Source organism: Chionomys nivalis, chromosome 3 (assembly GCF_950005125.1).
Source record: "Chionomys nivalis chromosome 3, mChiNiv1.1, whole genome shotgun sequence".
NCBI classification, from domain to species: Eukaryota; Metazoa; Chordata; class Mammalia; order Rodentia; family Cricetidae; genus Chionomys; species Chionomys nivalis.
The window spans coordinates 88,482,585-88,507,831 of NC_080088.1; the positions used below are offsets into that span (position 1 = coordinate 88,482,585).

A 25,247-nucleotide genomic window follows, 5' to 3' on the forward strand; every position below is an offset into this window, starting at 1 on the left:
ATTTCTTTATAAAATCACAAGTTATATATTTTAAACAAGGCGCTGAATTCAACAATAAAGGTTATCCTCCTTCTAAAATCTGTTCTTGCCTCAATTTCGAAAAAGAAGAAACTAGGTGTTCTCATCAGGGAAGAAGAAAAAAAGAGAAAGGAAAAGAAAAAACCACAATTAAGTAAGGGGCAACTCAGAGGGTAGAGGTACCCGACGACCACCACTTGATAACAAATAAGCCCGTTATCCCCTAAATGGCTTTTGTCAGAGCATTTCACCACAGTAACAGGAGAGGGAATTAAACATCAACATGCAATCATGATCCCCAGCACCACATAACTGATGATGCAGGTGTGCTATCCCGCGAAACGCAAAGCTGGGCAGGTCACGCAACAGAAACAAACCCAGATGCATCCAAACTGGGAGTAAACACCAAGGGCTTGTTCCATCACTAGGACTCCGTCCTAAGGGCACCTTCCATCCGCAACAGCCTGGTTTGCAGCCACTTCATACCTGATAAATATCCAAGGCTTGCATTGCATACTTCACAAGTTTGATGTAAATCTGAGTTTCTTTGGGTTGTAACTGCTTGTTAGGAATAAACTGAGCTTCTAGAAGAGAGAGATTACATTAAAACCTGGCAAACACACCAAGCTAAAAATGTTGTTGGTCCAAACAGTGTAAGAGTAGAATTACCACCAGGTGCTTTACATGACGTTATGCCCCACGTGATGGTCTTGACGCCGCAGACCAAGGTTTTCACCAAACTCCGGCAGTCTGTGACTTGGAATGTCTGCTTATCTTCCTTGTCCTTTTCTCCTTGTTTTTCAAATGGGGGCACAGGGGCTGGGGTCACTGGGGTGGCTGGGGTTGGGGGTGGGGGAGGAGGGGGAGCAGGCGTAGGCACAGGGGCTGGGGAAGGTGCTGGGCCAGGGGCAGCAGGGGCCGTGGGCACCCCAGGCAGCGTGGCTTCTGTAGCTCCCAGTTCAGATTGAGGCTTGCATTTCTTAAAAATGGCTGAGAGCTGGTACCGGGCAATAGTATGGAACTTGAGGACAAAAACCTAATGGCAAAAGAAATTTGGGTCAAGGGAAGGAGTTAAAAGTTAATAGGCAAACATCTGAAACCACCTGATGTCATCCTGTCCATCACCACAACATACAACAGAAGGGGTGACTGCTCAGTCTGAAAAGTGCCTGCCTTGCAAGCAAGAGGATCTGTGTGCAGTTCACAGAACCCATGCAGCAGATCAGGGTATGGCAGCATGCTCTTATAAACCCAGCTCTAGAGAGGCAGACAGCAGGGATCCCCGAGGCTGGCTGGATAGGCAGCAGAGGCTACAAGGTGAACTACAAGGTGAACAAGACCTTGCCTTAAACATACAAAACATGCTGCCGAGATGGCACAGCTATGAAAAGATGATACATCTGTTCCAGGGGACCTAAGACCCATTTCCAGCACTCACGTGGGATGGCTCAAACTGCATGGAATGAGCTCCATGGGACTCTAAAGCCACTGGCACACATGAACACATGCACTACACACACATAACACATGACTAAAATTTAAAATCAAATCTTTAGAAAACAGAGCCAAGCAGTGATTGGACCTGGACATGCCTTTAATCATAGCACTTAGGAGGCAGAGGCAGGAGAATCTCGACAAGTTAGAGGCCAGCCAGCCTGATCTACAAAGTGAGATCCAGGAAAAGGAAAAGAAAAAGGAAAAAAAAACAAACAAACATATGATGGGCCTTGAGGACATCTAAACGGCTCTGTGGTTGAACACACATTTGCACAAAGGTCAACAGCTGCTGGTTTCTGAGCTGGGTGAGCAGCATCCAGTTTTGAGTAAAGACTGCTGGAGTGGTCCTTCAGTGCTATGGAAAACCTTTCATCCCTCCCCCAGACACTAACTGGAGTATCTTCAAGCTGCTCTAACTCTCAGGGCAGCCCTGCCAGATAGATGCTGACCATCCCGAGACTGAAGAGAAGCAAACAGAAAAAAGCAGCTTCCGACCATGGCTGCCAGCAGCAGGAGGACCCAGGATTTAAACAATGTGGCCTAACTCCCAAAGCCAAACTCCCATCTGGCCACCTCAGTCACCTACATTTAATAAAACTTAAGATAAACCAAAGCAGTCGGTACCTCCAACATCCGCATCAAGACATCTCTGCCGTTGCCACTTTCCTGCTCACTCTTGGAGCGGATGCAGTCCACCAGGTTCAGCAGGAGTTTGCAGGACATGGTTTGGATGCTACTGGGCAAGGACTCATCATCGATGTTCTTGGCAAAGAGCTGGACGGCGAGGGACAGGTCACTGAGGGGCAGGTGCTGGCGAACGTGGTGTACAAGGTCAGCAAGTGTGCTGTAGGCAAGGGGTCTGCAGGAAGAGATGTCACTGTACTCCCTGTAGCCACTGCTGGGACTGCAGTGCTAAGGGAGGAGGGTCCAGCATGGCCTTAGTGCCCACCCAGACCCTTGTTCCTCTCCCAGCTGCTTAACTGAAAGGCCCAGTCTGTCTTGTCATGTTTCACTCTACATATTGAAAAGCTGACTTTAACCCAAGTTACAAAGTTCCTGACATCGTTGGCTCTTTTGGTGCTGACTTTAGGGAGGGAGGGAAGGGCTAGTTGGCTTACACTTTCAGGTCACAATCTATCACTGCAGGAACCCAGGGAAGAAATTCAAGCTAGAGTTTGAAGCAGCAACAATGGGGGACCCTGCCACTGGCTCAATCACTCTGCTTTTAAACAGCTCAGAATCACCTGCCTAGGGTTGGTGCCACCCACGGTGGACTGGGCTCTATTAATTAGCAAACAAGAATATGTCCCATAAATTGACCATAGGTCAATCTGACAGGAGCAATTCTTCATAGAGGTTCCCTCTTTTCAAGTAACTCTCTAGATCAGCTACTGACAGTTGATGGGTTCTTGGCAAGGATAAATGTTCTCCTGAAGGCAACAGTTCTCAACCTGTGGGTCAGAAACCCTTTGGGGTTGAGAACCACTGCTCTAGATGATGTCAAATCAACAATGACTAACCAGGAAAATACCTAAGTTTGTTTGTGTACTGGGTAGGGTCTACTGTTCAAACATCAACAGTGTGCCAGGCGTGGTGGTGCACAGCTTTACTCCCAACAGTCTGCCAGGCGTGGTGGTGCACACCTTTATTCCCAACAGTGTGTCAGGTGTGGTGGTGCACACCTTTACTCCCAACAGTGTGTCAGGTGTGTGGTGCACACCTTTACTCCCAGCACTCAAGAGGCAGAGGGAGGTAGAATCTGAGTTCCAGGTCAGCCATGGTTACCTAGCTACACTGTCTCAAAATATTAACTAGTTGACAGGTTAATGCTCTATATGTTATGACAATGTATTTAATATTTCCTGGGCTATTAAATCATGCAAACTGTCCACTAACTTCTACACCTTGGCACAAGTGCATGAACACACACATACAAATAAATTCCAAAAATGTTTACAGAATTGGTTTTGTCGTTGTTGTTTTTGTTTTTAAAACAACCTAAGCACTCCCACACTTCGAAACCTACTGCCATTCTAAATTCAATAGGTGAGTAGGGCCCAGTGGCCTGCCTGCATCAGAGCTCTCCCATCATGCAGGTCTTCCTGTCCCTGGACATCATGCCAACCAGGCCTGCATCCTGGATCAAACAATACTGTACCTGAGCGTCTCCCGTGCTGTGTATCCAGAGCCAATCAGGATTGATTCATCAAACAGCTTGTCCATGCAGGGGATGAACTCTAGGAAACACGTAAGAACATAAAGGACTTCACAAACCTTCCACAGTGGTCAGTCTGTGGTCTGGTAGGCGAAGAAAAGGGCATGGAAAAGACTAGAAAGGCACTGTGAAGTGGGATGTTGGCTCTCCTGGGCCAAACAAACCACCTGCCCACAAAGACATGGTCAGGGAATGTTTGTTGTTAGAGAACTGACCAAGATGGGTTGGAGAGATGGCTCAGCCATTAAAGGTTAGGCTTACAACCAATGACATAAGAAAATGAACCAAGACTATGAACAACAAGCACATAGGACATTTAGGTTCTGGAACAAGACTGGCATATAGTCAGCTTAGTTCTAAAGTAAAGCACATGTCATGCCTCTGGCCACCTGCAGTTTCTCATCCCAACACACACACAATTAGTAAGATAAATCTTAAAAGGGAGGACAAAAGGGCGTGGCAGTGCACGCCTTTAAGCCCAGCACTTGTGAGGCAGAAGCAGGCAGCCTGGTTTACAGAATGAGTTCTATGGCAGCCAGGGCTACACAGAAAAACCCTGTCTCAAAAAACAAAAAAAAACAAAACAAAACAAAACAAAAAAAGCACAAAAAAGAAGTTGGCTCAGTAGAAGACATGTGTTCAACTCCCAGAACCACATAGCAGTTCACAATTAGCTCCATTCTCTGGATCTGACGCCCTCTTCTGGCCTCTACAGACAACAGGCACATATGTGGTACACAGACCTACACAGATTCAAGTTAACACACACATATATTCATGTATATAAAAGTAAACAAAAAAAAATTAAGGAAATGCAAAAATTACAAAAAAAATTTCAAGGCAGCAATAAAGAAAGAACAGACATGCCAAGACCATTTAGAACCTCCAGGAAGTCTCCAGGCCTTGCACCGAAGATGGCATGGCCTTCATGGAAAAGCTAGCCTTACGGTTTCTCAGCTCCGTGGTGAGGATGTGCTTGGCAGCAATGAGGAGCTCTTTCCTGAGGTGTGCAGTCTCTGCTGGGCAATTGGAAAGCAACTGGAGCATGCCTTTCACCATCTGCTGAGAGTACTTGGTCACTAGCTCCTGCCACAGCAAGGAAGACAACAGTCATACTTCTGTGGGAGGCAGCAGAGATAGGAAGTTCGTCCTATCCTTAGGCCTAATAAGCAAGCACCACCCAAAATGTTTTCGTGTGTACGCGTGTGTGCACAGAGCCCTCAGCCGGTGTCACCCTGAAGGGAAAATATGACAACATGGACAGAGAGATGGCCTTTCACATGGTCTAAGTGTGGATGCAGCGTTTGCATTGCTCTATTGATTTTTAAGTTTCAATAGTAAATATGCATTATTTCCTTATTAGAGAGAAAATAGATGCTAAAACCTGTTTTAAAAAATATTCGGGGCTAGAAAGATGTCTCGGAGGTTAGGGGCACCGGCTGCTCTTCCAGAGGACCCCCTTTCAGCTTCTAGCTCCCATGATAAGTGGCTCACAATCACCTGTAACTCAAGATCTAGAGGACCCAATGCCCTCTTCTGCCTTCCACAGGCAGGTACACACACACGGGCACATCTTTTTAAAATAAGCAAATGCCAGGCATGGTAGCACTCACATTTAATTCCAACACTTAGGAGGCAGAGGTAGGCACATATCTGTGAGTCCACCCCAGTCTACCTAACAAGTTCCAGAAAGCTACACAGTAAGTCATTGGCTCAAAAATCAGTCAGTCCTCTTTTTTAGAGTTTATCTGTGTAGCCCTGACTATTGTTTTGGAACTCACTTTGTAGGTCAGGCTGGCCTCGAACTCAAGAGATCTGCCTGCCTCTACCTCCTGGGATTAGAGTACTGGGATTAAAGGCGTGCACCACCACAGCCTGGCTCAGTCAGTCCTCAGTGACAAGAGACTGGCTGGGGCAACTCTGAGGAGCTTTAAGCATCTCTTCCTGACTCAACACCCAGGAACAAAACCTTCATTTATTTATCTGGTCATAATGGTCAATGTCCACAATCTTGAACTCTGAAGATTACGGATGATGGGTTGAAGACCAGCCTGGGCTGCACAGTAAGACTATAATCTAAAGTGGTTTTTATCTTAAAACAATTGTTAAACCCTTACAGAGTTCCACGCCAGCGGAGACCCTGTCTCCAAAAACAAAAAGACTGAGAAACAAATTCTATTGCAACAGATCAGAATTACATTTATGCCACACTTTAGAACAATTGTTGACTGCCCACACAAAAATTTTATTTAAAAATTACATAGTTTGCTGGTTGGTAGTGGCACACGCCTTTAAACCCAGCACTCGGAGGCAGAGGCAGGCGGATCTCTGTGAATTCAAAGACAGCCTGATCTAGAGAGTTCCAGGAGAACCAAGGCTACAAAGAGAAACCCTGTCTTGAAAAATCAAAACCAAAACAAACAAACAAAAAAATCATACAGTTTAAGCCACATCTAATGTTAAAAGTCTGTTATTCTAAATCTTGAGAGACACAGGCAGGAGGATCACTACAAATTGGAGATCAGCCTGTTATCAGAGCAAATCATAGCAACCAGGATGTGTACTGAGACCACATCTCAAGAAAGGAAAAGATGGGCCTGGGGGGCCTGGGGGAGTTAAGATGGCTCAGGAGGTAACAGCACTCACCATGTAAGTCTGGTGACCTGAGTTAGGTCCCAGAATCCCTTAAGAGGAGGAAGCAGAGAACCAACTATAAACAAATACGCAGGAAAATTTTAAAAAGAAAAACAAAAACACAGCCTACTGACAAGAGTCAGGTCCCCTTTCCCTTTCCTACCAACTTCAGAGAAACAGTTCAGCCCTGACATCTCAGTACCCCTGCCTAGTGAAAGACAGCAGACATGAGTACAGACACCACCCTGGAGGATACGACTCCACTCACAAAACAGAAAAGGCAAATCAATGGGGACAAAAAACACAGGTCAGGGTTTCCTAGGAACTGGAGATGCCAAGAAGAAACCGACTACAAATGGCCATGAAATTTCAGGGGGACAGAAACCGTCTATAAATTAATGCAGTGACTGGAAGCAATGGTCAATTCAAGGACACATGCACAGAAAATCAATTTGTTTTATGTAGTAACAAAAACAGGGTGTGGAGAGAACTCAGTGGCTAACGTCCTGGCCATGCAGGGCAATCAGGTCAGATTGCCCAAACCTACATAAACTCTGGGTGGGCATGGCAACAGTAATTCCACCCTTGGAAGGTAGAGACAGGACCCCGAGCATGGTGCTGACAGGACTAACCATACAATGAGCTCTGGGTTTGATTTTAGAGACCTTGCCTCAAAAAGAAGAATGCAGAGAGTGATCTAGGAAGATTCCCTACACCAACTCCTGTTCTCTACACATGTGCATGCATTTATAAACACACACATACACATGTGCATCACATACTCACAAATACACACTTACTCAAAGCACACATACATACATATGAAAGAAAAAAAACCAGCAAATCAAGTCTATGAACTTACCTGGTAAATTCTGATGATATAGGCTAAAAATGACAACGTTTTGATCTGAGCGGCAATGAAGTCAGCATACAGCTCCTTGTTGTAAAGCTTATGTTGCCTGGGCAGGAATTGAATACAAGTCCAACGTCAGTCCTTTAGTGACTTGGAATTGAACACCTACAGAGACTACTAAGTCTTGAAGTTCCTTCATTTCCAGACAGACCATAGCACCACCGCAGCATAAGTACATCTACTTTTATGCAGTTTCTAAACACATGAAGGGGACTGGAGAAACGGCTCAGGGGTTAAGAGCACGTGCTGTTTACAGGGAACCCAGGTTCCGTGCCCAGCATCCATGATGGACAGCTCAGAACCTCCTGAAACCATAGCTCCAGGGGAACCTGACGCCCTCTTCTGGCCTACATGGGCACTTCTCTCCTGTGCATATACCCACACATAGACATACTTTTTAAAAATGAAATAAAAATCAAATAACACAGAAGTCTAAAAGGCCCAAATCAAACCATACCACAGCACTCCTAATGTGGACACCCATGCTGCATCATCTATGTTCCTCAGGGCACCTGTGTGCTTAACACAAGCTCTGGGAATGGCTGGAGACGGTTACTTCTCAGATGCTCCTCAAGGACCTCACAGCCAGAGGGGCTGCACGTCAGCAGAGGGTGTCCTTAAGGAATGCTATTTGGTTTAAGATGAGGATGGATCCAGTGGGCCTGTTCCTCCTCAGCAGGGAGCCCTGGAGGTCACATGCTGTCCGTTTTCTCAAGGAACAGTCAGAACAAGAAATGCCTAGGGACACTGGGAACTTCTAAGATGAGAGAAAGCAACCTCCCAGAACATGTTTTCAACTAAGAGGCCCAGAACATGGCTCAGCAGCTAAGGATACCTGCTGCCAAGATTGACAAGCTGAGTTCAACTGCTGTGACTCACAAGATGGAAGAGGAGAACTGACTTCTGCAAGCTGACCTCTGACCTCCCCAGCACAGCATGGGCATGCACACACTCACACCCACAGAACACAGATAGATAAAACTTCACAAAAAAATTGTAAAAAGAAACTAGAAAAATCATAGCCGCCACCACTATGTCAATAGGAGTTTAAATAAGTCAAAGTGCACAGAGTGTGTTTAAACACATTGTGACACAATTCTCACATCTCAAGGATGGGGCAGTGGCAATCACTGGCTGGAGAAAGTCCTGTGCCACCAGCTCTGCCACGCCTGAGGAATGCTTACCTGGCTTGTGCAGAGACCTGGATGGCAATGGTATTCATAATCAAGGGCACAAACTCGGCAACGACATTGTGGATGTTCAGTTTGTACAGCTGTAGGAAACAGCAAGCGCAGTGTTTTTACATTCATCTACCACGGAATGATCTGGCAGACCACAGAGATATCCATGAGCATCGGGGTTCCCTGTGCATCTGATTCTCTGAAGGAAACTAGACATGAACTTTCACATGAAAAAAATGGTTAAGGGGTACACGTACCTGGTACATTAGTACAACAATGATGGGCAGCTCGGCCAGGACTTTCAGGGAAAGTGATCCTCGGGGAATGATGGAGTGCTGTGAGACACAGAGAGGAGAGGCAACCGTCAGCACCAACAAGGACCATAATGAACACAGACACCGACACATCATTGCAAGTATCGGTGGAGGACCCAAGCTAAGTCCACAGACTGCTACTTCATAGATGGCAAAATCTTGGGGAAATCCAAAGAGATTCAAATCACCTAAGAAACCTGGGGCTTGTGGGTATGTCTGTGAGATAGGAAGCCTGGTTTGGAGATAAGGCCTCCCTACATACTCTTGGTTCATCTTCTGTCTCTGCATTCTAAATGCTGGGATTGTGAGCATGCAATACCAGTCCCAGCTGTCTGGTTTTTGAAAGAGTCTGACTATGTGACCCAGGCTGGCCTTGAACTCACTACTTGGCCAAGGTGAACTTGCAACTCACAGCAATCCTACTGCTTCAGTCATGTACCATGTACCTCAACATCCAGTCTCTTTTTCTTTCTTCCTTTCTTTTTTTCCCCTGAGACAGGGTCTCATAATGTAGATCAGACTGGCCTTAAACTCAGAGGTCCACCTGCCTCTGCTTCTTAAGAGCCAGTAGTAAAGGTGTGTGCTACCCAGCCCAGCAACACACCAAGCTTTTAAAGCCAATATCTGACTTAAAAGAACAAGAAAAACTTCAAATGTCCAATTTAGCCTACAGGCTTTATTTGATATTTATATGTAGAAAAATGCTTATAGTAAATCCAGGAGAAGCTGAAGGAGCTTCTTCAGGACTCTTAAAACATAAAGACGGGCAGATGCACACTACCAGTAAGAGATGGACTGAGCTCTGCTTAAAACTCAGTTTGGTTCTCCTCAGCACAAGAGGAAGTCTTCTCTCAGTACAACCACAAATGCTAAAATGCCTTCCTGTGGGCCGTCACATGTAGCCCAAGCCGGCATCCAACTTGCTATGCATTGAGGAGTCTTCAACTGACCCCACACTTCCCTAGTGCTAGGATCAGAGGCATGCACCAGCGTGCTCAGTTGTCCAAATGCTGAGGATAGAGCCCTGGGCCTTCCTCCATGCACGCAGGTAAGCGTCCAACAGACACATGCCCCTAGCCCCAGAAAAACATTCTTAACTCAGCCCCCAAAATGAGTCATGGCAAAAGGTCACCACATCTCTCCTACGTGACAAACAGCACTCACATTGCCTCTGCAGAGTCCAAGACACAGATTTCCAGATAAAAACTGGAAAAGCAAGGTCGAGGGGAAGGTTCACAAACTTTTACAGAGTCAGCAAACCAGAGTGAGGCTGGGGACCACCTGGGTCTTCTCTGCCTCAGAGAACTTCAATTTTACCTATAGCTTCAAAGGACTTCTAGCACATCAAAATCTCTCTGCCCTATGCCTAGCCTGCTACTCTTGTCAGTAAGAGACCTCAGTTCCCTTGGTAGGCTGGCCTTTTTTTGTTTTGTTTGTTTTTCAAGACAGGGTTTCTCTGTAGCTTTGGTTCCTGTCCTGGAACTAGCTCTTGTAGACCAGCCTAGCCTCGAACGCACAGAGATCCGCCTGCCTCTGCCTCCCGAGTGCTAGGATTAAAGGCGTGCGCCACCACCGCCTGGTGGTAGGCTGGTCTGTACAGCCAAACATCACCAGTGCCCAAGGGCTCACCTTCACTACCTCCAAGATACAGGGCAGGACCAGGCTTGTGCCTCCAAGTAAAGAAAAGAGGAAAAAAGAAAACCAAATGGTCTAAGTTAACTCATTTTCCCCTTTACCAAATAGAGAAGCCACAGATTTGGAAAGAGAACATGAAAACGAGACAAGGCTGTCACCAGGGAGGAGAAACACACACCGTCCGCGTCTCGCTGTCTTCCCGCTCAGGATTGACCTTCACAGCGACTGTCGTGATCATGCCCACCAGTTCTGGTGGAGGCACTGTGTTCTCAGGGATCCCCTGAGGATTCTCAAAGTAGCGGTTCTGCACAGAAAGAAGACAGTAATGGCAAAACAGTGTGTCTTGTCTTTAATATTACCTACCCTAGAACCAGAAACCCACCCCAGTCACTTCTTTAACTAAACCTTTCCAAACACCCTTGGGACAGGTGTTAAATAAATATAAGCAATAAACTCAAGCTTTAACACAAACATACCACAACTTTTGGAAGCTCCTTGTAAATTTGTTTCACAAAATCCAAAAAGTGATGAATCTAAAAACAAAAACCAGAAATGCTTTGAGAACATACTTACAGGGTCAGTGACAGCTCAGGGGGTACAGGCACTTACTATTCAAGCTAGACACCTCACTGAAGACATGCCCGAGTTGTCCTCTGAACTCCACACATATGCTTAGGCACACTCGCCACCACCACCCCACAAATACCCTTTTAATGATATTAAAAGGTAGGAACTATCAGGCAAGAAACAAATGGGTGATGGACATAAACAAAGCAAAGCAAAACACAAACACACACACAAGGAAGAAGACAAAAATGAGACCGAAAGATACTGATGAACAGAAACCAATTTTCTATCTCAGAAACAACCGAGGGATGAACACTTAGGAAAGGCCATTATGTGCTCTTCAGAAAACAGTGGATTGCGGGTTGGCTGCTCACAGAGGAACCAGACTGGATCCTCAGCATCCATGTATCTGGCAGCTCACAACTGCCTATGTAACTTCAGTTCTGGGAGATCCAGCACCCTTTTCTCATCTCAGATGGCAACCACACACACACGCTACACATCCATCAAGATGGCACACATGTATTTTAAAAATAAAATGAATAAACACACGTGTAAATGAAAAAACACGTTTGAGATGATTCAAGAATAGAGACTTTTATACCACCAAGGGAATCAAACCAACCAGGGTTCCCAGAATCAGTCTGAACACATGTGAAGCACTGGAACTGTACTCTGACTCAGTAACCCCACTTCTGCAAACCTAATTAATTGAATAACCTGGTCCATAAACGAAAAATATTTGGCAATAGCCATTTAGAAAAAAATTTGAACTGAGCAGTGGTGGCGCACACCTTTAATCCCAGAACTCAGGAAGGAAGAGGTAGGTTGATCTCTGTGAATTTCAAGTCAGCCTGGTTTACAAAGTGAGTTCCAAGACAACCAGGGCTACACAGAGAAACCTGGTCTCAAAACAAGACAAAAAAAGGGAGAAATTGCCGGGCGGTGGTGGCGCACGCCTTTAATCTCAGCACTCGGGAGGCAGAGGCAGGCGGATCTCTGTGAGTTCGAGACCAGCCTGGTCTACAAGAGCTAGTTCCAGGACAGGCTCCAAAACCACAGAGAAACCTTGTCTCGAAAAACCAAAAAAAAAAAAAAAAAAAAAAAAAAAGGGAGAAATAAAAAACAAAAAATGGAAAAGACTTGAAGTGTCCAGAAATATGCTGATAAAAAGAAAATCAAGGCTGGAGAAGGGACTCAGGGGTTCAGGGCAGCTCCTGCTCACAAAGAACGTGAGGTTCAGTCGGGCGGTGGTGGCACACTACTTTAATCCCAGCACTTGGGAGGCAGAGGCAGGTGAATCTCTGTGAGTTCGAGACCAGCCTGGTCTACAAGAGCTAGTTCCTGGACAGGCTCCAAAATCACAGAGAAACCCTGTCTCGAAAAAACAACAACAAAAAAAAAGAACGTGAGTTCAGTTCCCAGCACCCACGCCAGGTGGCTTACAACCACCCGTAAACCCATCTTCAAGGGATGTGACATCCTCTTCTGTCCTCCATGGACATCTGCACACATGTCATTTACAAGGCAAAGAACTTGGCCCCCCAAAGCTACAGTTTACCCAGCATCGCTCTACTGCTGGGCTACAGATTTGAGATCAAACCAGCTCCAACTTCAGAATTCCCCTTTATCCTTACCCAAAAGAAAATGGTTGGAACTTCCAGTCCATCAAATCCAGGGAGATATCTGTGCACTCATGCAAACAGAAATCATAAAGACAGCTCTAAAGAGGAGAACAGTGGAGCATTGAGCAGGAATATTCTCAAAGTGTGCTATGTGCTTCATGAAAAGGCCCTTCCATTACTCAGCACAAGACAAGGAGCAGAGGGAAGTAGGGGATACAGAATTTCTCCCAACTGAGGCTCTATTTTCTACACAGTACTTGTTCAGTAGACTCATGTAAGGGTAAAGACCAGCAAGATGGCTCACAAAGTAAAGGTAATTGCTACCAAGTCTAACTATCTGAATTTAATTCCTGGGACCCAAGTCATAGAAGGAGAGATCCAACCACCCCAAGTTGACCTCTGAATACCAAGGACATGCCACACCACATTTGTACACAGAGAGCGAGCGAGCGAGCGAGCGAGCGAGAGAGAGAGAGAGAGAGAGACAAAGAGAGAGAGAGAGAGAGAGGTAATAACTTACTTCTTGCGTGATTGGTGGCCTGAACTGTTTGTGCAGTTCAATAATTATTCTTAGACAAATAAGAACATTTTCTTCATTTTCAGTCTTTAAACAACAGAAAAAAAATCAAGTCACATTTTTGAACACATTTTAATCTCAAGATTAAGATAAACTGTTGACGGAAATGGTGGTGCCCGCCTTTAATCCCAGTACTTGGGAGGCAGAGGCAGGCAGAGTTAGGGCTAGCCTGATCTACACAGTGAGTTCCAGGCCAACCAAGACTATATAGGGAGACTCTGTCTCAAAAGAAAACAAAAATAAACCATTTAGGCATTTTCTACGTGTTTCTCCTCCTGAATCAATCAGCTTGTTTGAGTTGCTGAAAAGCATAGTTCCCAGATCCAGCAGTCCTAGACAGAGAGAGCAATAGTCTTTTGGGCCATCTGAACACCATCCCACCGATGTGTTAGGGTAACTCGGAGAAAGGTGACCTAGCATATATGACACAGAGCAAGTCATGCATCAATTACCGTCTCTTCCTCCCTTTTGATATAGGGGCTCATGTATCCTAGGCCTGATCTGAACTCACTTCGTGTATAAGGATGACCTTGGAACTCCTGAGTGCTGGGATAAGAACTGTGCTTCACCTAGCCTGGTTTATGTGGTACTAAGGATGGAACACCCAGGGTTTCATGCATGCTAGGCACTCTACCAGGTTAGCCTCAAACTCAATGAGAGCACTCTGTGTCTCCCAAATGCTGGTATTAGAGGGGTGTGCTGGTATTTGATGTGATGCTTTAGCGGCTAAATGACATCCTGCCTGAAACAAACAACAAAAAATGGCTCACTGCTTGGAAATACAGGTTGCACATTCCTGATCCAAAAACCCAAAACCTGAACTGCTCTGAACTCCTAAAGTTTTTGAGCACCTGACAAGATAACACAACTAGGAAAATCTATGCCTGACTTCACATAATGGTTTTAAGTCAAAACGAACACAGATGCTGTAAAAAAGGCTTTATAAAATTATCTTCAAGCTACCTGCAGAAGGTGCCCATAGTAATCTACCGAACTTCACATTCAGGCTCAGACTGTAGCCCTAAAATATCCTGTTATGTATATAAAAATACTCCAAAACTCAAAATAAAATAAAAATCCCCAATACTCCCATTCCCTAATATTTGGGAAAAAGGGTGCTCAACCCTCTTTGTCAAAAGACAAAGGAAAAACAATCAGCTACTGAGCAGCCTCTATGGACTGGACCAGGTGCTAAGTGCAGGCCCATGCTCGCTCTGTGAGGGAGGGACCAGCCACGTTCTACCCTCGAGGTCACGGAGCCTCAGAGATTGTAGGCAATGTGGCCAATGTGGTCAGCTATGAACGGCAGAGCTGAGGCAAGATCCCAAGACTGTCTCCTAAGAAAACATCTTCTCAAGGGCCTGAGGCACAATGGGATTCTAAATGCATCAAGACATGAGAAAACAAAAATATAGCAAACACATTTACCTAGGAATCTAAGGTCTTTCTGAACATGGTGGCACATGCCTTTAATCCCAACCACCTGAGAGACAAGGGCAGGCCAATCTGGTCTACTCAATATGTTACAGGAAGGCCAGGGTTACACAGTGAGACCTTGTCTCAAAAAGAAAAAAGGGCCAGGTATGTTGGCAAACACTTTCAATCCCAGCACTTAGGAGGCAGAAGTTGGTGAATCTCTGAGTTCAAGGCCAGCCTGGTCTAAATAGGGAGTTCCAGGTCTGCTTGGGCTGCACTGTGAGACTCTGTCTTTTTTAAAAAAAAAAAAAAAAAAAAAGTCTTCAAATATGTAGTTTTTCTGAATCAGAAAGAGACATTAAGAAAAATTTCACTCATTCAAGCAGATCTTTAGTGAGTCATAGACGACTGGATTTATAGCAAGAAAAATCATGGAATGTTTTAAACATGGCTGTTAAGACAATTCTCAAAGATTACCTCTAAAAATCGAAACATCACAGACAGAACGTTTTTCGTATGAGGACGAAGATGCTCATTGGTCGGTATTCTGTGAAGTATTTCGAGTACTAGCTTTCGCAGTTGCTGACAAGGAAACACAAATGTAAACCACAGAAGTTCCAAACTCACTGTTTAACATGGCTGACTGTACCCAGCACCAGCAACCACCACCCAAGAGCGATTTGACCTTTAGAGACCTGCAAATTCACATGTAACCCACAGTATGTGTGCAGCTCATTCATCTTCAGTAACTCCGTAACTCTGTAACAAGTCCACTGTGGTTTTTACAACCTCACCAGTACGCCCAGCACAAGACACAGCTGTGAGGATGGAGTAGAAAGAAACCAAAGAACAAACATGGGCTCTACAGAGGAAAGAGAAAGGGCCAGAGAGATGACTCATCGGTTAAAAGCCCTTCTTACTCTTGCAGAGGACAGGAGTTTAGTTCCAGCACCCATCAGGTGACTCTCAACCACCTGTGACTCCAGCGCCACAAAACCCAACACACACTTCTGACTTCCAAGGGACCCTGAACTCAAATGTGCTCATGCACCCATGTACACAGACACATAATCAGTAATAAAATACATCTTTTGGGCTAGAGATTGCTTAGCACTTAAGAACACTAACTAGCTGCTCTTCCAGAGGACCTGGGTTCTAATCCCAGGACACACGCAGTACCCTCTTCTGGCCTCCATTGGCACAAGAGACGCTTGCGATATATAGACATACATGTAGTCAGAACACCCATACACATTCCTTTTCCGGTTTTGACTGAAAAAAAAAAAGCTCCTTAAAAGAGTAAAGAAAATGCAAAGAACACAAAATAACTAATTTTAGGGTTCCCTGACACGCATCTCCTGTTCTTGAGAGCCCTGTGTTTCAGACATGTTTCACTAAGCCCCTGGATTCTGTACAGCAACTCCAAACCATGAGGCCAGTCACATACTTAAGCTCTCGGATAAAACCGAAAACTGCTCCAGCTACTGACAAACCTCACCAGCACTACAGCAACTGCTCTCAGATTCTTTAAGAAGTAAAAGCTGACACAGAGAAAACAATGGCATAGTAGTCTATGTTGCTTATGTGGTTAGAGGTACTGGGAGGTGATGCTGAACTATAGAATTCTTTTTTGTAATTGTTCAGGTGTGCAGGTGCCAAAGGAAGCCAGAGATACCAGGTCTGGCTGGTTCGAGAGCTGTTTTGAGCCATGTTGCCTGGGTGCTGGGAACCGAACTCTGGCCCTTTGCAAGAGTAGCATAGACTCTTAATCACTGAGTCAGCTCTTCAGTCACACTTAATTGTTTGATTGATTTATTATACGTGGGCATATCACGGAGCACATGTAGAGGCTAGAGGACAACCTTCAGGGGTCAGGCCTCCCCTTCTCTCACGCGAGTCTCACCAGACTGAACTCTGGTTCTCAGGCCTGGTGGCCAGCACCTTTGTCTGCTGAGTGATCTCAGCAGCCCTCTTTTGTGCCCAATTGACTAATCCGCATACACACACCCCTAGCTGGCAGATGCAAATAACTGAACCTGCAGAAAAGATGGATAAAGTCAAGGAGATGGCAGTCCTGAGTGGTTACCCTGATGACAAAACCTCTTTCACTCTTGGGTGAACTTCCATTCTTTGATTTTATTATGTTGTTTTATTCATTTTCACTTCTGATCCTCCATGTGCCATTTTTCTTTCCCTGCTACTGTGAACAGATTACCTGGGCTGGCTTCTCCTGAAGAAACTGGACTTCTCCATCTTGGAGAAAGGTAAGAAATCGAGGGATGATATGTTCCAGGAATGTAGAATACTGAGGAGACGACGTGACATTCTAGGTGGCAGTGGAAAAAGGAAAGGCACAGTAAGGTGTGTGCTTATTTTCATTTGGAATCCATACAACAATCTCAAAAGAAAACATTCTTGTCAATTCATGCTTGTGCCCACATGAGGTTTTATGTGCACCACCACATGCATCCAAGTTTCCAAGGAGGACACAAGAAGGCATCGGAAAAAAAAAAAGGGCAAATGATAATAATAAAAATAAAGGAAGCCAGGCAGTGGTGGCGCACACCTTTAATTCCAGCACTCGGGAGGCAGAGGCAGGCGGATCTCTGTGAGTTCAGGCCAGCCTGGTCTACAAGAGCTAGTTCCAGGACAGGCTACAGAGAAACCCTGTCTTGAAAAGCTCAAAAACAAACAAACAAATAAATAAAGATAGATAGATAGATGATAGTAGATAGAGGGAGGAGCTAAAAGGATTCTGAATATTCTCTCCATAAAGAGACAGTGTTTTGAGAAGCCATGTTTCACCTGACCACTGTACACTGCATGTGGATCACACCACCTGGCACATTGTTCTATATATACATCAGGTTACAAGGCATTTAGGGTTGATGAACTTTCTGCCACACATGGTGAGCCAAGTTCAATCTCTGGGACCCACATGGTAGGAGAGAACATTCCTGTCAATTATCCTTTGAGTTCCACATGCAAACTCCAAGTACACACAGAAATGTAATTTGAACAAAAGTATATAACAAATAAATTCAAGCAAAGCAAAGAAAAAATGTTAATGCTCTGAAAAATACTGAACATTCAAGACTGACCTCCAAAGCCAGTCAGCTAGGTGCATGCCTATAACCTAGCACAAGGATGAGGCAGGAGGATCATGAGTTAGAGGCTGTTCTGTGCTACAAAGCCAGATACTGTCTGGAGGGGTGTGTGTGGATAGGGAGGGGTGTCATTTAGGTCCTCACTTATAGAAACACTCATACACATAAAATAAATTATCTTTGGAGAACCCTAACATATTAGCCACAAATAGTGGTAAAACCCTTTAATCCCAGGACTGGAGAGGCAGAGGCAAGCAGATCTCTTGAGTTTCAGGCCAGCCCCTCTCTATACTGAGTTATAGACCAGCCACGGCTACAGAATGAGACACTGTCTCAAAAAAGATAAGATTTAGCCGGGCGGTGGTGGCGCACGCCTTTAAGCCCAGCATTTGGGAGGCAGAGGCAGGCGGATCTCTGTGAGTTCGAGACCAGCCTGGTCTACAAGAGCTAGTTCCAGGACAGGCTCCAAAACCACAGAGAAACCCTGTCTCGAAAAACCAAAAAAAAAAAAAAAATAAGATTTTTACAGCAGCCAATATAAAGCCAATAGGTACCACATAATGATGAACCACGCATGACAGTGGTCTTGTAACATCCTAAAGGAGCCCAAGAAAGTCCTGCCTATGAGCCTGTGGTGTCACAGGCATCAGAGCATCCAGGCAATGCCCATGTCCTTGTGGTGGTGGGATGTCAACAGGACCGTGCTGCTCTCAGATAAAAGTGCAGCACACTCCGTTCTGTGCAGTGCTTAAAGCCCAGAGTTAACACCGGTGTTGTGGTTTCTGGGTTAACTCCACTGTGTGTCTGTAGCTTCTTTGTTCTTTATAAAGACACACAGGACGGGAGATTCATACTACACATACAGAAATGCAGGCTGCCATTTGTCCAGGCAGCAACTGTGGATGTATCTGAGTCAGCAGCTACGGGACACGCCACTGTATCTCCAAGTTCACCTGCATCAAACATGGTGCAGCCCCACTTCTTTGAGGTAGGGGCCTTCTGTTGGTCAGAGAACTAAAGCTTGACTCTACACAAGGCCTCATTCACACGTCCCTTATTTTGCAGTTTGGGGAAAAAGGACATATCACCTGGCCAGCATGAACTCTGGCCACTATGTCCTGGGGCTTCCCAAAGGCACCCTGTAGATCTTCCTGGAGCCAAGGTTGGGGACAGCACTGAAACTGGAGACATGATTATCTGCAAGAAAATTGCCTTGAAAGTCCCTCAGGGCATCCCATAGGCTGCCTACACTCCCAAGGAAGAGGCTGCTTGCAATCCTTACACTCCTTGTCCCTGCCAGGAAAGGAACTAGGTAGGCTCAATTGGTTACAGACTTTCTTGATTTTTAGAGAAAAGTCTCATGATGCTGCCTGACTGGGATACATAGGCAAACGTCACTAGGGGCCTGTCATCATTATTTCAATATATGTGTCTTTCAAAGCCTCTGTCAAACAGTTTGCTCTGTTACACATTGGCAAGAGCCACACAGATTTTGATCCTATTAAGAGGCAGGCTGGTAAGACAGCTCACAGGGAAAGGTACTGGTCACTGGACAGCACCTTCCAGGGAACCACACAGTGAGGGAGAACCAACTCCTTCAAGTTACCCTCTAGCCTCTGCACATGTGCCAGGGCATGCATGTCTGTGCACATACTTGCATATGCACACACAGGTCCAACTGTAATTTTCTAAAGAGGCTATGTTGACTGACTGACCTATTCCATCTATGTCTGTAAGTATACTCAATGATGCTCAAATAACAGAACTGACCAATGACACAATTCTCAGAACGCATTCCAGTCATTCAATGCCCAGTTGTTCACAAAGTGAAACCAAAAGCAGAAGAGAATGTGTGAACAAATAAACAGGGACTATACAGAGAAATGAAATCCAAGGAGCACAATGAAAAACCTAGAACCAAAGATAAAGAGACTTTAGAAACATGTGGAAAACAAACTGAAAATAAAGTTTGGAGATGATAGTATCCTTAAAGTTAGATCAAGAATGATTCAGCCGTTAAGAGATCTTTTTTTGTTTTGTTTTGTTTTTTTGTTTTAGTCTTGACTGTCCTAGAACTTTCTCTGAAGAACAGGCTGGCTTTGAACTCACAGAAATCCACGTTTCTGCCTCCTGAGTGCTGGGATTAAAGGCATGTGCCACCACCACCTGGGAGAGCTTACTATTCCTGCAGGGAGCCTGGACTGACTTTCTTACACCTACATGGCTTCCACAAGCTCCATTAACTCCAGGGCCTGATGCCTTCTTCCGGCCCCCACAGGCACTGCATGTAATACTCATGCACACAGCTGGGCATTCATACAGATACACTTCAAACACTTCAAACCAAAGATCTTTGTTGGGTTTTGTTGTTGTTTATAAGATCAATCAATATTTTTCCAGTGTAAAAACAAATCAAAGGCCAATTGCAGGCAGAGTCTGGGGGTTCTGTGGGACAATATAAAATCATACAAATACAAGAAACCCAGAAGGGAGCATGGCTTTATTAAGGTGACAGACATCTGAAGCACTGGAATCAGAAGTGACTGACAGCCCATCATGTCAGATGAGCATTCACCTGAACATAGCCAATCACAACATAAACTTGAATGCGGTCAAGTGAAAACATGTAATGAGAGCCCCCTTAAAAATAAAAATGCCACCGCACAGCAACAAAACAAAGCCAACAACCTACACAAATAAAAATGCCACCGCACAGCAACAAAACAAAGCCAACAACCTACACACGACGCTGAGACTGCCACCAGGAAGATGGCAATATCCTGAACGGTTTCAAATTCCTGTTGAAAGACCACCAGTGGCCTAGACTCTATGGGGCACGGTAAACTGGGGGTAAAGACGCTTATTGCCAAGCCTAAAGGAGAACCCACACTGTAGAAGGCAAGCTGTTCGCTAAGCTCTACATGCACCTCATGGGACGTATGTGCCCAAGCACACACAGACACAAAGTAAGTGTTTAGGGGGAAAAACCTTCTTCTCAAACACTTTCACACTGTATCCCAGGCTGGCGCACAGCTGTACATATAGCCTATGCTGGCGCACAGCTGTACATATAGCCCAGGCTGGCACAGAGCTGTACATATAGCCCAGGCTGGTGTTGAGCTGTACATACAACACAGGCTGGCACAGAGCTGTACATATAGCACAGAGCTGTTCATATAGCCCAGGCTGGCACATAGCTGTACATATAGCCCAGGCTGGCACAGAGCTGTACATATAGCCCAGGTTGGCGCAGAGCTGTACATATAGCCCAGGCTGGCTCAGAGTTGTACATATAGCCCAGGCTGGCACAGAGCTGTACATACAGCCCAGGCTGCGCAGAGCTGTACATATAGCCCAGGTTGGCGCAGAGCTGTACATATAGCCCAGGCTGGCGCAGAGCTGTACATATAGCACAGGCTGGCGCAGAGCTGTACATATAGCACAGGCTGGCACTGAATAGTTACTGCCAGTCCTCCTGCTCCAGCTTTCCCACTGCTGGAATTACAGGAGTATGCTATCATGGGCTAGCCTTTGCAATCAGTGACCTCTGGGTCAGTAACAGAAAAAGGATCGACTGGGCAAGATGCCTGCCACATAAGCCTGAAGCCCCGAGTTCAGTCCCCAGAGCCGACATAAAGGTGAAGATGGGAGGAGAAAAGCATTTCCCACAGTGTGCTCTGACATCACCTGCACACTGCAGCGCTTTTGTACCCTCCCCCACACCATAACAAGTAACAACGACTAAAGACAACTTTTAGAAAGACTGACTAAGGGGCTGAAAGATTATTCGTAGGTCAAGTTGTCACCCAGATCGGCAAGCTGAAAACCTGAGTTTGATGCCCAAAACCCATGTAAAGGTAGCAGAGAACCACTCCACAATGCTGTCCCTGACCTCCATGCAAACACGGTGGTGGCGTGTGCACCACACACACATCTTACACACGATAAGATAGCAAATATTAATAAACACTAAGTGTGAAAATAGAAAGCCCAGGAAACAAAGAAAACTGCAGGGCCATCAAAATGGTCCAAGTTCAATCTCTAAGCCCACATGATGGAAGGAAAAAACAGAGTCCCCTCCCTAGATTGCCCTGTGAACAGCACATAGCACTGTGGCATGGACAGGCAAACACAGTCCAAAATCAAAATAAATGTCATTTTTTAAAAAGGTAAAGCATAAAATTCATACCTCAAAGTTTTCACTCACTTCCTGCATCATTTTCAACTTCGTTTCATCGGCTGTAAATGGCAAAACAAACCATCATGTTACTGAAACTACCTTAAGGAGGCTTTCAAAAAAAAAAAAAAATAATCACTGGACTTAAGAAAGAGAAGCAATCAGATCTTATCAGTTTGACTGTCACAGCCCGGAAGAAGGCACATGGCTAGGTCCCTACCACCAATCATACCACACCCATCCTCAGATTCACGTGTGCATGCACAGACAAGGACACAGACACACACACAGGCACACAGGCACACACACTGTGCCTCTCTGGGGCTCCAGCAATATTGTTCATCACTTTGCTTCTCCACAAGGTAGCAAGGGGGAAACCAAGGACAAACATTAAGGTTGCTATTTATCCCAATATGTCAAAAAGGATCAACTCACGTGTATTTACATCCGTGAGAGCTGCCACAAACTGAAGGTATTTCTTCATCAGAGTGGTTTGGTCAACCACCGTGGCCCCCTGGGTTGCAACAAACGCCATCTTTCTTCTGTGTTTGTTTCTTTCTCAAAACTAAAGCACCAAGTCCATGAGCTCACCCAGTCTGTGAAAAGAAACATCCCATTAGCACCTTTCAATGACACATACTGGCCTGGTCTACACAGTAAGTTCCAAGCCAGCCAGAGCTACATGAGACCCTGTGTCAAAAGAAGATACACATACTGTGTAGAGCCCTTGTCCTGGGTATCATCACCAGCACTGTGTAAATAATTAAAGAAATAAGTAAACCATTTTCCTCTGCATCACCTCCAAGACCCTGAAGTGTCCAGGAAGCTGTAGATTTTATCTGCAGCCGAAGCACGGATCATACTCAAAGAATGCTTCTTCTTATCACTACGTTTACTTACTGGGGTCGAGGGAGATGTGTGCAACACCGCACTTGCAGAGGTCAGAGGACAACTTGGGGAACTCCCTTCCTTCTGTGACCATGTGGGTCTTGGGGACTGAGCTCAGGTCATCTGACTTTGACCCCAAGCACCACCTCACCGGCCCCAAAGAATGCTTTAAGAGCACCTCAGTGAGTTGGAAACAGGCTGTTGACCCCTAGCTCCTAATGTAAAAATGCTTGCTGCCAAGCCTGGAGAACTGACTTCATCCTGGTGACCCACGGGATGGAAGGACAGATTCCTGCAGCTGTCCTGTAACTTCCACATGCATGCCTAACACACATATGCAAACAAACGAATGTTAAAAATAAATAAGTAAGAATAGCTAAGTGTGGTGGAGTACGACTTTATTTTTTTTTTTTTTTTTTTTTTTTTTTGGTTTTTCGAGACAGGGTTTCTCTGTGGTTTTGGAGCCTGTCCTGGAACTAGCTCTTGTAGACCGGGCTGGTCTCGAACTCACAGATATCCGCCTGCCTCTGCCTCCCAAGTGCTGGGATTAAAGGCGTGCGCCACCACCGCCCGGCTGGAGTACGACTTTAATCCTAGCACTCAAGAGCGTTCCGGAACAGCCAGGCCCATGTAATATCTGAGACCCTGTTTGTAGGGAGAAAATGAAAGTCCTAAGCTAAGGAGACTATCAGCCTTGCTATGGTGACTTGGCTAAACTCTTACCTTTTCGTATCACGGTCCCTCCTCCAAACACTGCAAGGCCCTCACACCCAGGGACTGCTAACTAGACTCAGGGTCACAGTCTTCTGAAGCCCTAGTCCTGCCCAAACTTTTTATCTAACTTTTCTGCTGTGGAGGTGATGTCGTGAAGCTCGGAGAAGGAGGAGCTGGGTGTGGGTAGGGATGGCCTTGATTCTTGATCCTCCCGCACCCCCCACCCGACAAGCCTGTGTACCATCACCCCAGGTTTAGGAGGTTCTGGGGAATGGAACCCAGACTCTTTGGTATGCTAAGCGGGCTTTCTATCCTCTGAGCTATAGACCCAACATCTGCGCAGATTTTTTGCGACACTTATGCCTCTTCTTAGAAGCCATTAAATGTGCCATTTCCAAGCCACCAACCAAGCCTCCCAGCGGCTCGGCCTAGCTTTCCCCTGGGCTTAGACCCTGATATCAGGTGAAAAACCTATTTCGCCTATGGATTCAGGAAGGAGGTTTTGAACTTTCCGGGAGGCTATGACCTCAAGCCTGGATGCCCACGAGCCCACGAGCCCACGGAGCCCCTACCCAGGTAAGGAAAAGGCAAACGGCCCCGCTGTCCGCTGTCCTCCGTCGGGTCCGCCCCGCCCACGACGCTCGACTGGCTTGACACCGCGCCGCCGAGCCGCCAGGGGGCGCTGCAGCCACCGCTACCTTCACTCTCAGCGTCTGGCCCGGAGAGCCAGGTGCCTGCGTGGAGGCCCGCAGATGCCAGGATGGCTTTGGTAGGGCGCCGCAGCCTCCGCTACTCCTCACTCAATCCCTTCCCGTCGCAAACGGTCTTCGGGTTCCCTCCTTTTGTCGCCAGTCCTTCCTGAGACTCTCAGCGACCACCCCTAAGCAGGCCGCTGAGCTACGGCGAGCGCCTAGGGCCAATCCCCACAACCGATAGCGCTGCGCGTCCCGCCGTCCGCTCCAGCGCAGCCAAGCACCGCGGAGTGCTAAAGACTGCAGTGGGGCAGATCCAGCCAAAGAAAGCTCCCGTGGGGCCTGAAGAACCTCGGCCTTGCCGGGACTGTCTTCTCCGCCCCTCTATGGAGCAGTCGCGCTGCACCGATCTCTTCCCTCACGCCTGAGACACGCACATGCGCGCGTGCATTTCCCGGGGTCGTTCGCCCGCCAGCCCCGTGCTTACCGGGACCTGCCAGCTGGCCTCCTGTATCCGATCCAGGACGCCGGCGAACTCTTCGTCGTCGCCGCCGCCGCCGCCGCTGCTCTGCGTTCAGTCCCGCCCCTACTTAAAGCGGCGGCGTCCGCCCACAGAGAACTGAGCCTGGATGCACCGCCCCCAAGTGGGTGCGGCTTGGGCGGGCGGCGGGGCAGGGAGGGGCGGCTGTGGCCTGGATGGGCGAGCTGTCCTTTTAAATCATCGCCTTGGGGTGACCTACCTACCTGGGAAGCACCCAGGCCTGAGGGGCTGTGAGCTGCTGCAGCTTCAAGATTCGTGATCCCTAAGTCCTTTTAACCCGCAGGGGCCAAGCTGAGGGGTGGTGGACACCCGAAATACCTATTCAGTTGGTCCGCAGTTAGACTGAGTGAGTGTGTGGCCTTCAGGGCTGGACTTCCCTTCTCTGAGACATCTTTTTTTCCCTCTTCCTGCAATGCTGGATGTTGAACTTAGGGTTTCACATACACTAGGCCTAGGTTCTACTACCGATCTATAGTCTCAACCACCTGAGAGTCTTCATAGTTGGTGCAAGCGGGAAGAGGCAAGGAAGGCTTTTT

The 25,247-nt window shown here is 46.4% G+C and overlaps 1 protein-coding gene, 1 non-coding gene and 1 pseudogene across 13 annotated transcripts in view; all 3 read right to left on the bottom strand.

Annotated features, from left to right (window-relative positions):
- Trrap (transformation/transcription domain associated protein) overlaps positions 1–24,771 on the bottom strand; it is a 95,475-nt gene extending 70,704 nt beyond the window's left edge. For 7 of the 12 annotated variants that reach the window (XM_057763712.1, XM_057763710.1, XM_057763713.1 and 4 more), the window contains exons 1-16: positions 24,051–24,065; positions 22,312–22,472; positions 21,889–21,938; positions 16,808–16,918; positions 15,070–15,174; positions 13,120–13,203; positions 10,884–10,940; positions 10,586–10,711; positions 8,716–8,793; positions 8,462–8,550; positions 7,227–7,323; positions 4,678–4,816; positions 3,674–3,752; positions 2,140–2,374; positions 688–1,054; positions 505–602 (exon numbers count right to left, since the gene is read on the bottom strand). In XM_057763712.1, coding sequence (XP_057619695.1) covers positions 505–602; positions 688–1,054; positions 2,140–2,374; positions 3,674–3,752; positions 4,678–4,816; positions 7,227–7,323; positions 8,462–8,550; positions 8,716–8,793; positions 10,586–10,711; positions 10,884–10,940; positions 13,120–13,203; positions 15,070–15,174; positions 16,808–16,918; positions 21,889–21,938; positions 22,312–22,411 — 1,815 coding nt within the window. In that variant the 5' untranslated portion in view covers positions 22,412–22,472; positions 24,051–24,065. Of the gene's footprint in view, positions 1–504; positions 603–687; positions 1,055–2,139; positions 2,375–3,673; positions 3,753–4,677; positions 4,817–7,226; positions 7,324–8,461; positions 8,551–8,715; positions 8,794–10,585; positions 10,712–10,883; positions 10,941–13,119; positions 13,204–15,069; positions 15,175–16,807; positions 16,919–21,888; positions 21,939–22,311; positions 22,473–24,050; positions 24,066–24,657 lie in introns of those variants that run through there. The other 5 variants (XM_057763715.1, XM_057763716.1, XM_057763706.1 and 2 more) reach the window with 2 other exon arrangements.
- On the bottom strand, positions 18,906–19,031 carry LOC130872299 (small nucleolar RNA SNORA70; annotated as a pseudogene).
- On the bottom strand, positions 22,031–22,233 carry LOC130872326 (small nucleolar RNA ZL1). Its single transcript, XR_009056933.1, has one exon. It is a non-coding gene; the product is annotated as a small nucleolar RNA ZL1 (small nucleolar RNA).
- Positions 24,772–25,247: the final 476 nt, after the last annotated feature.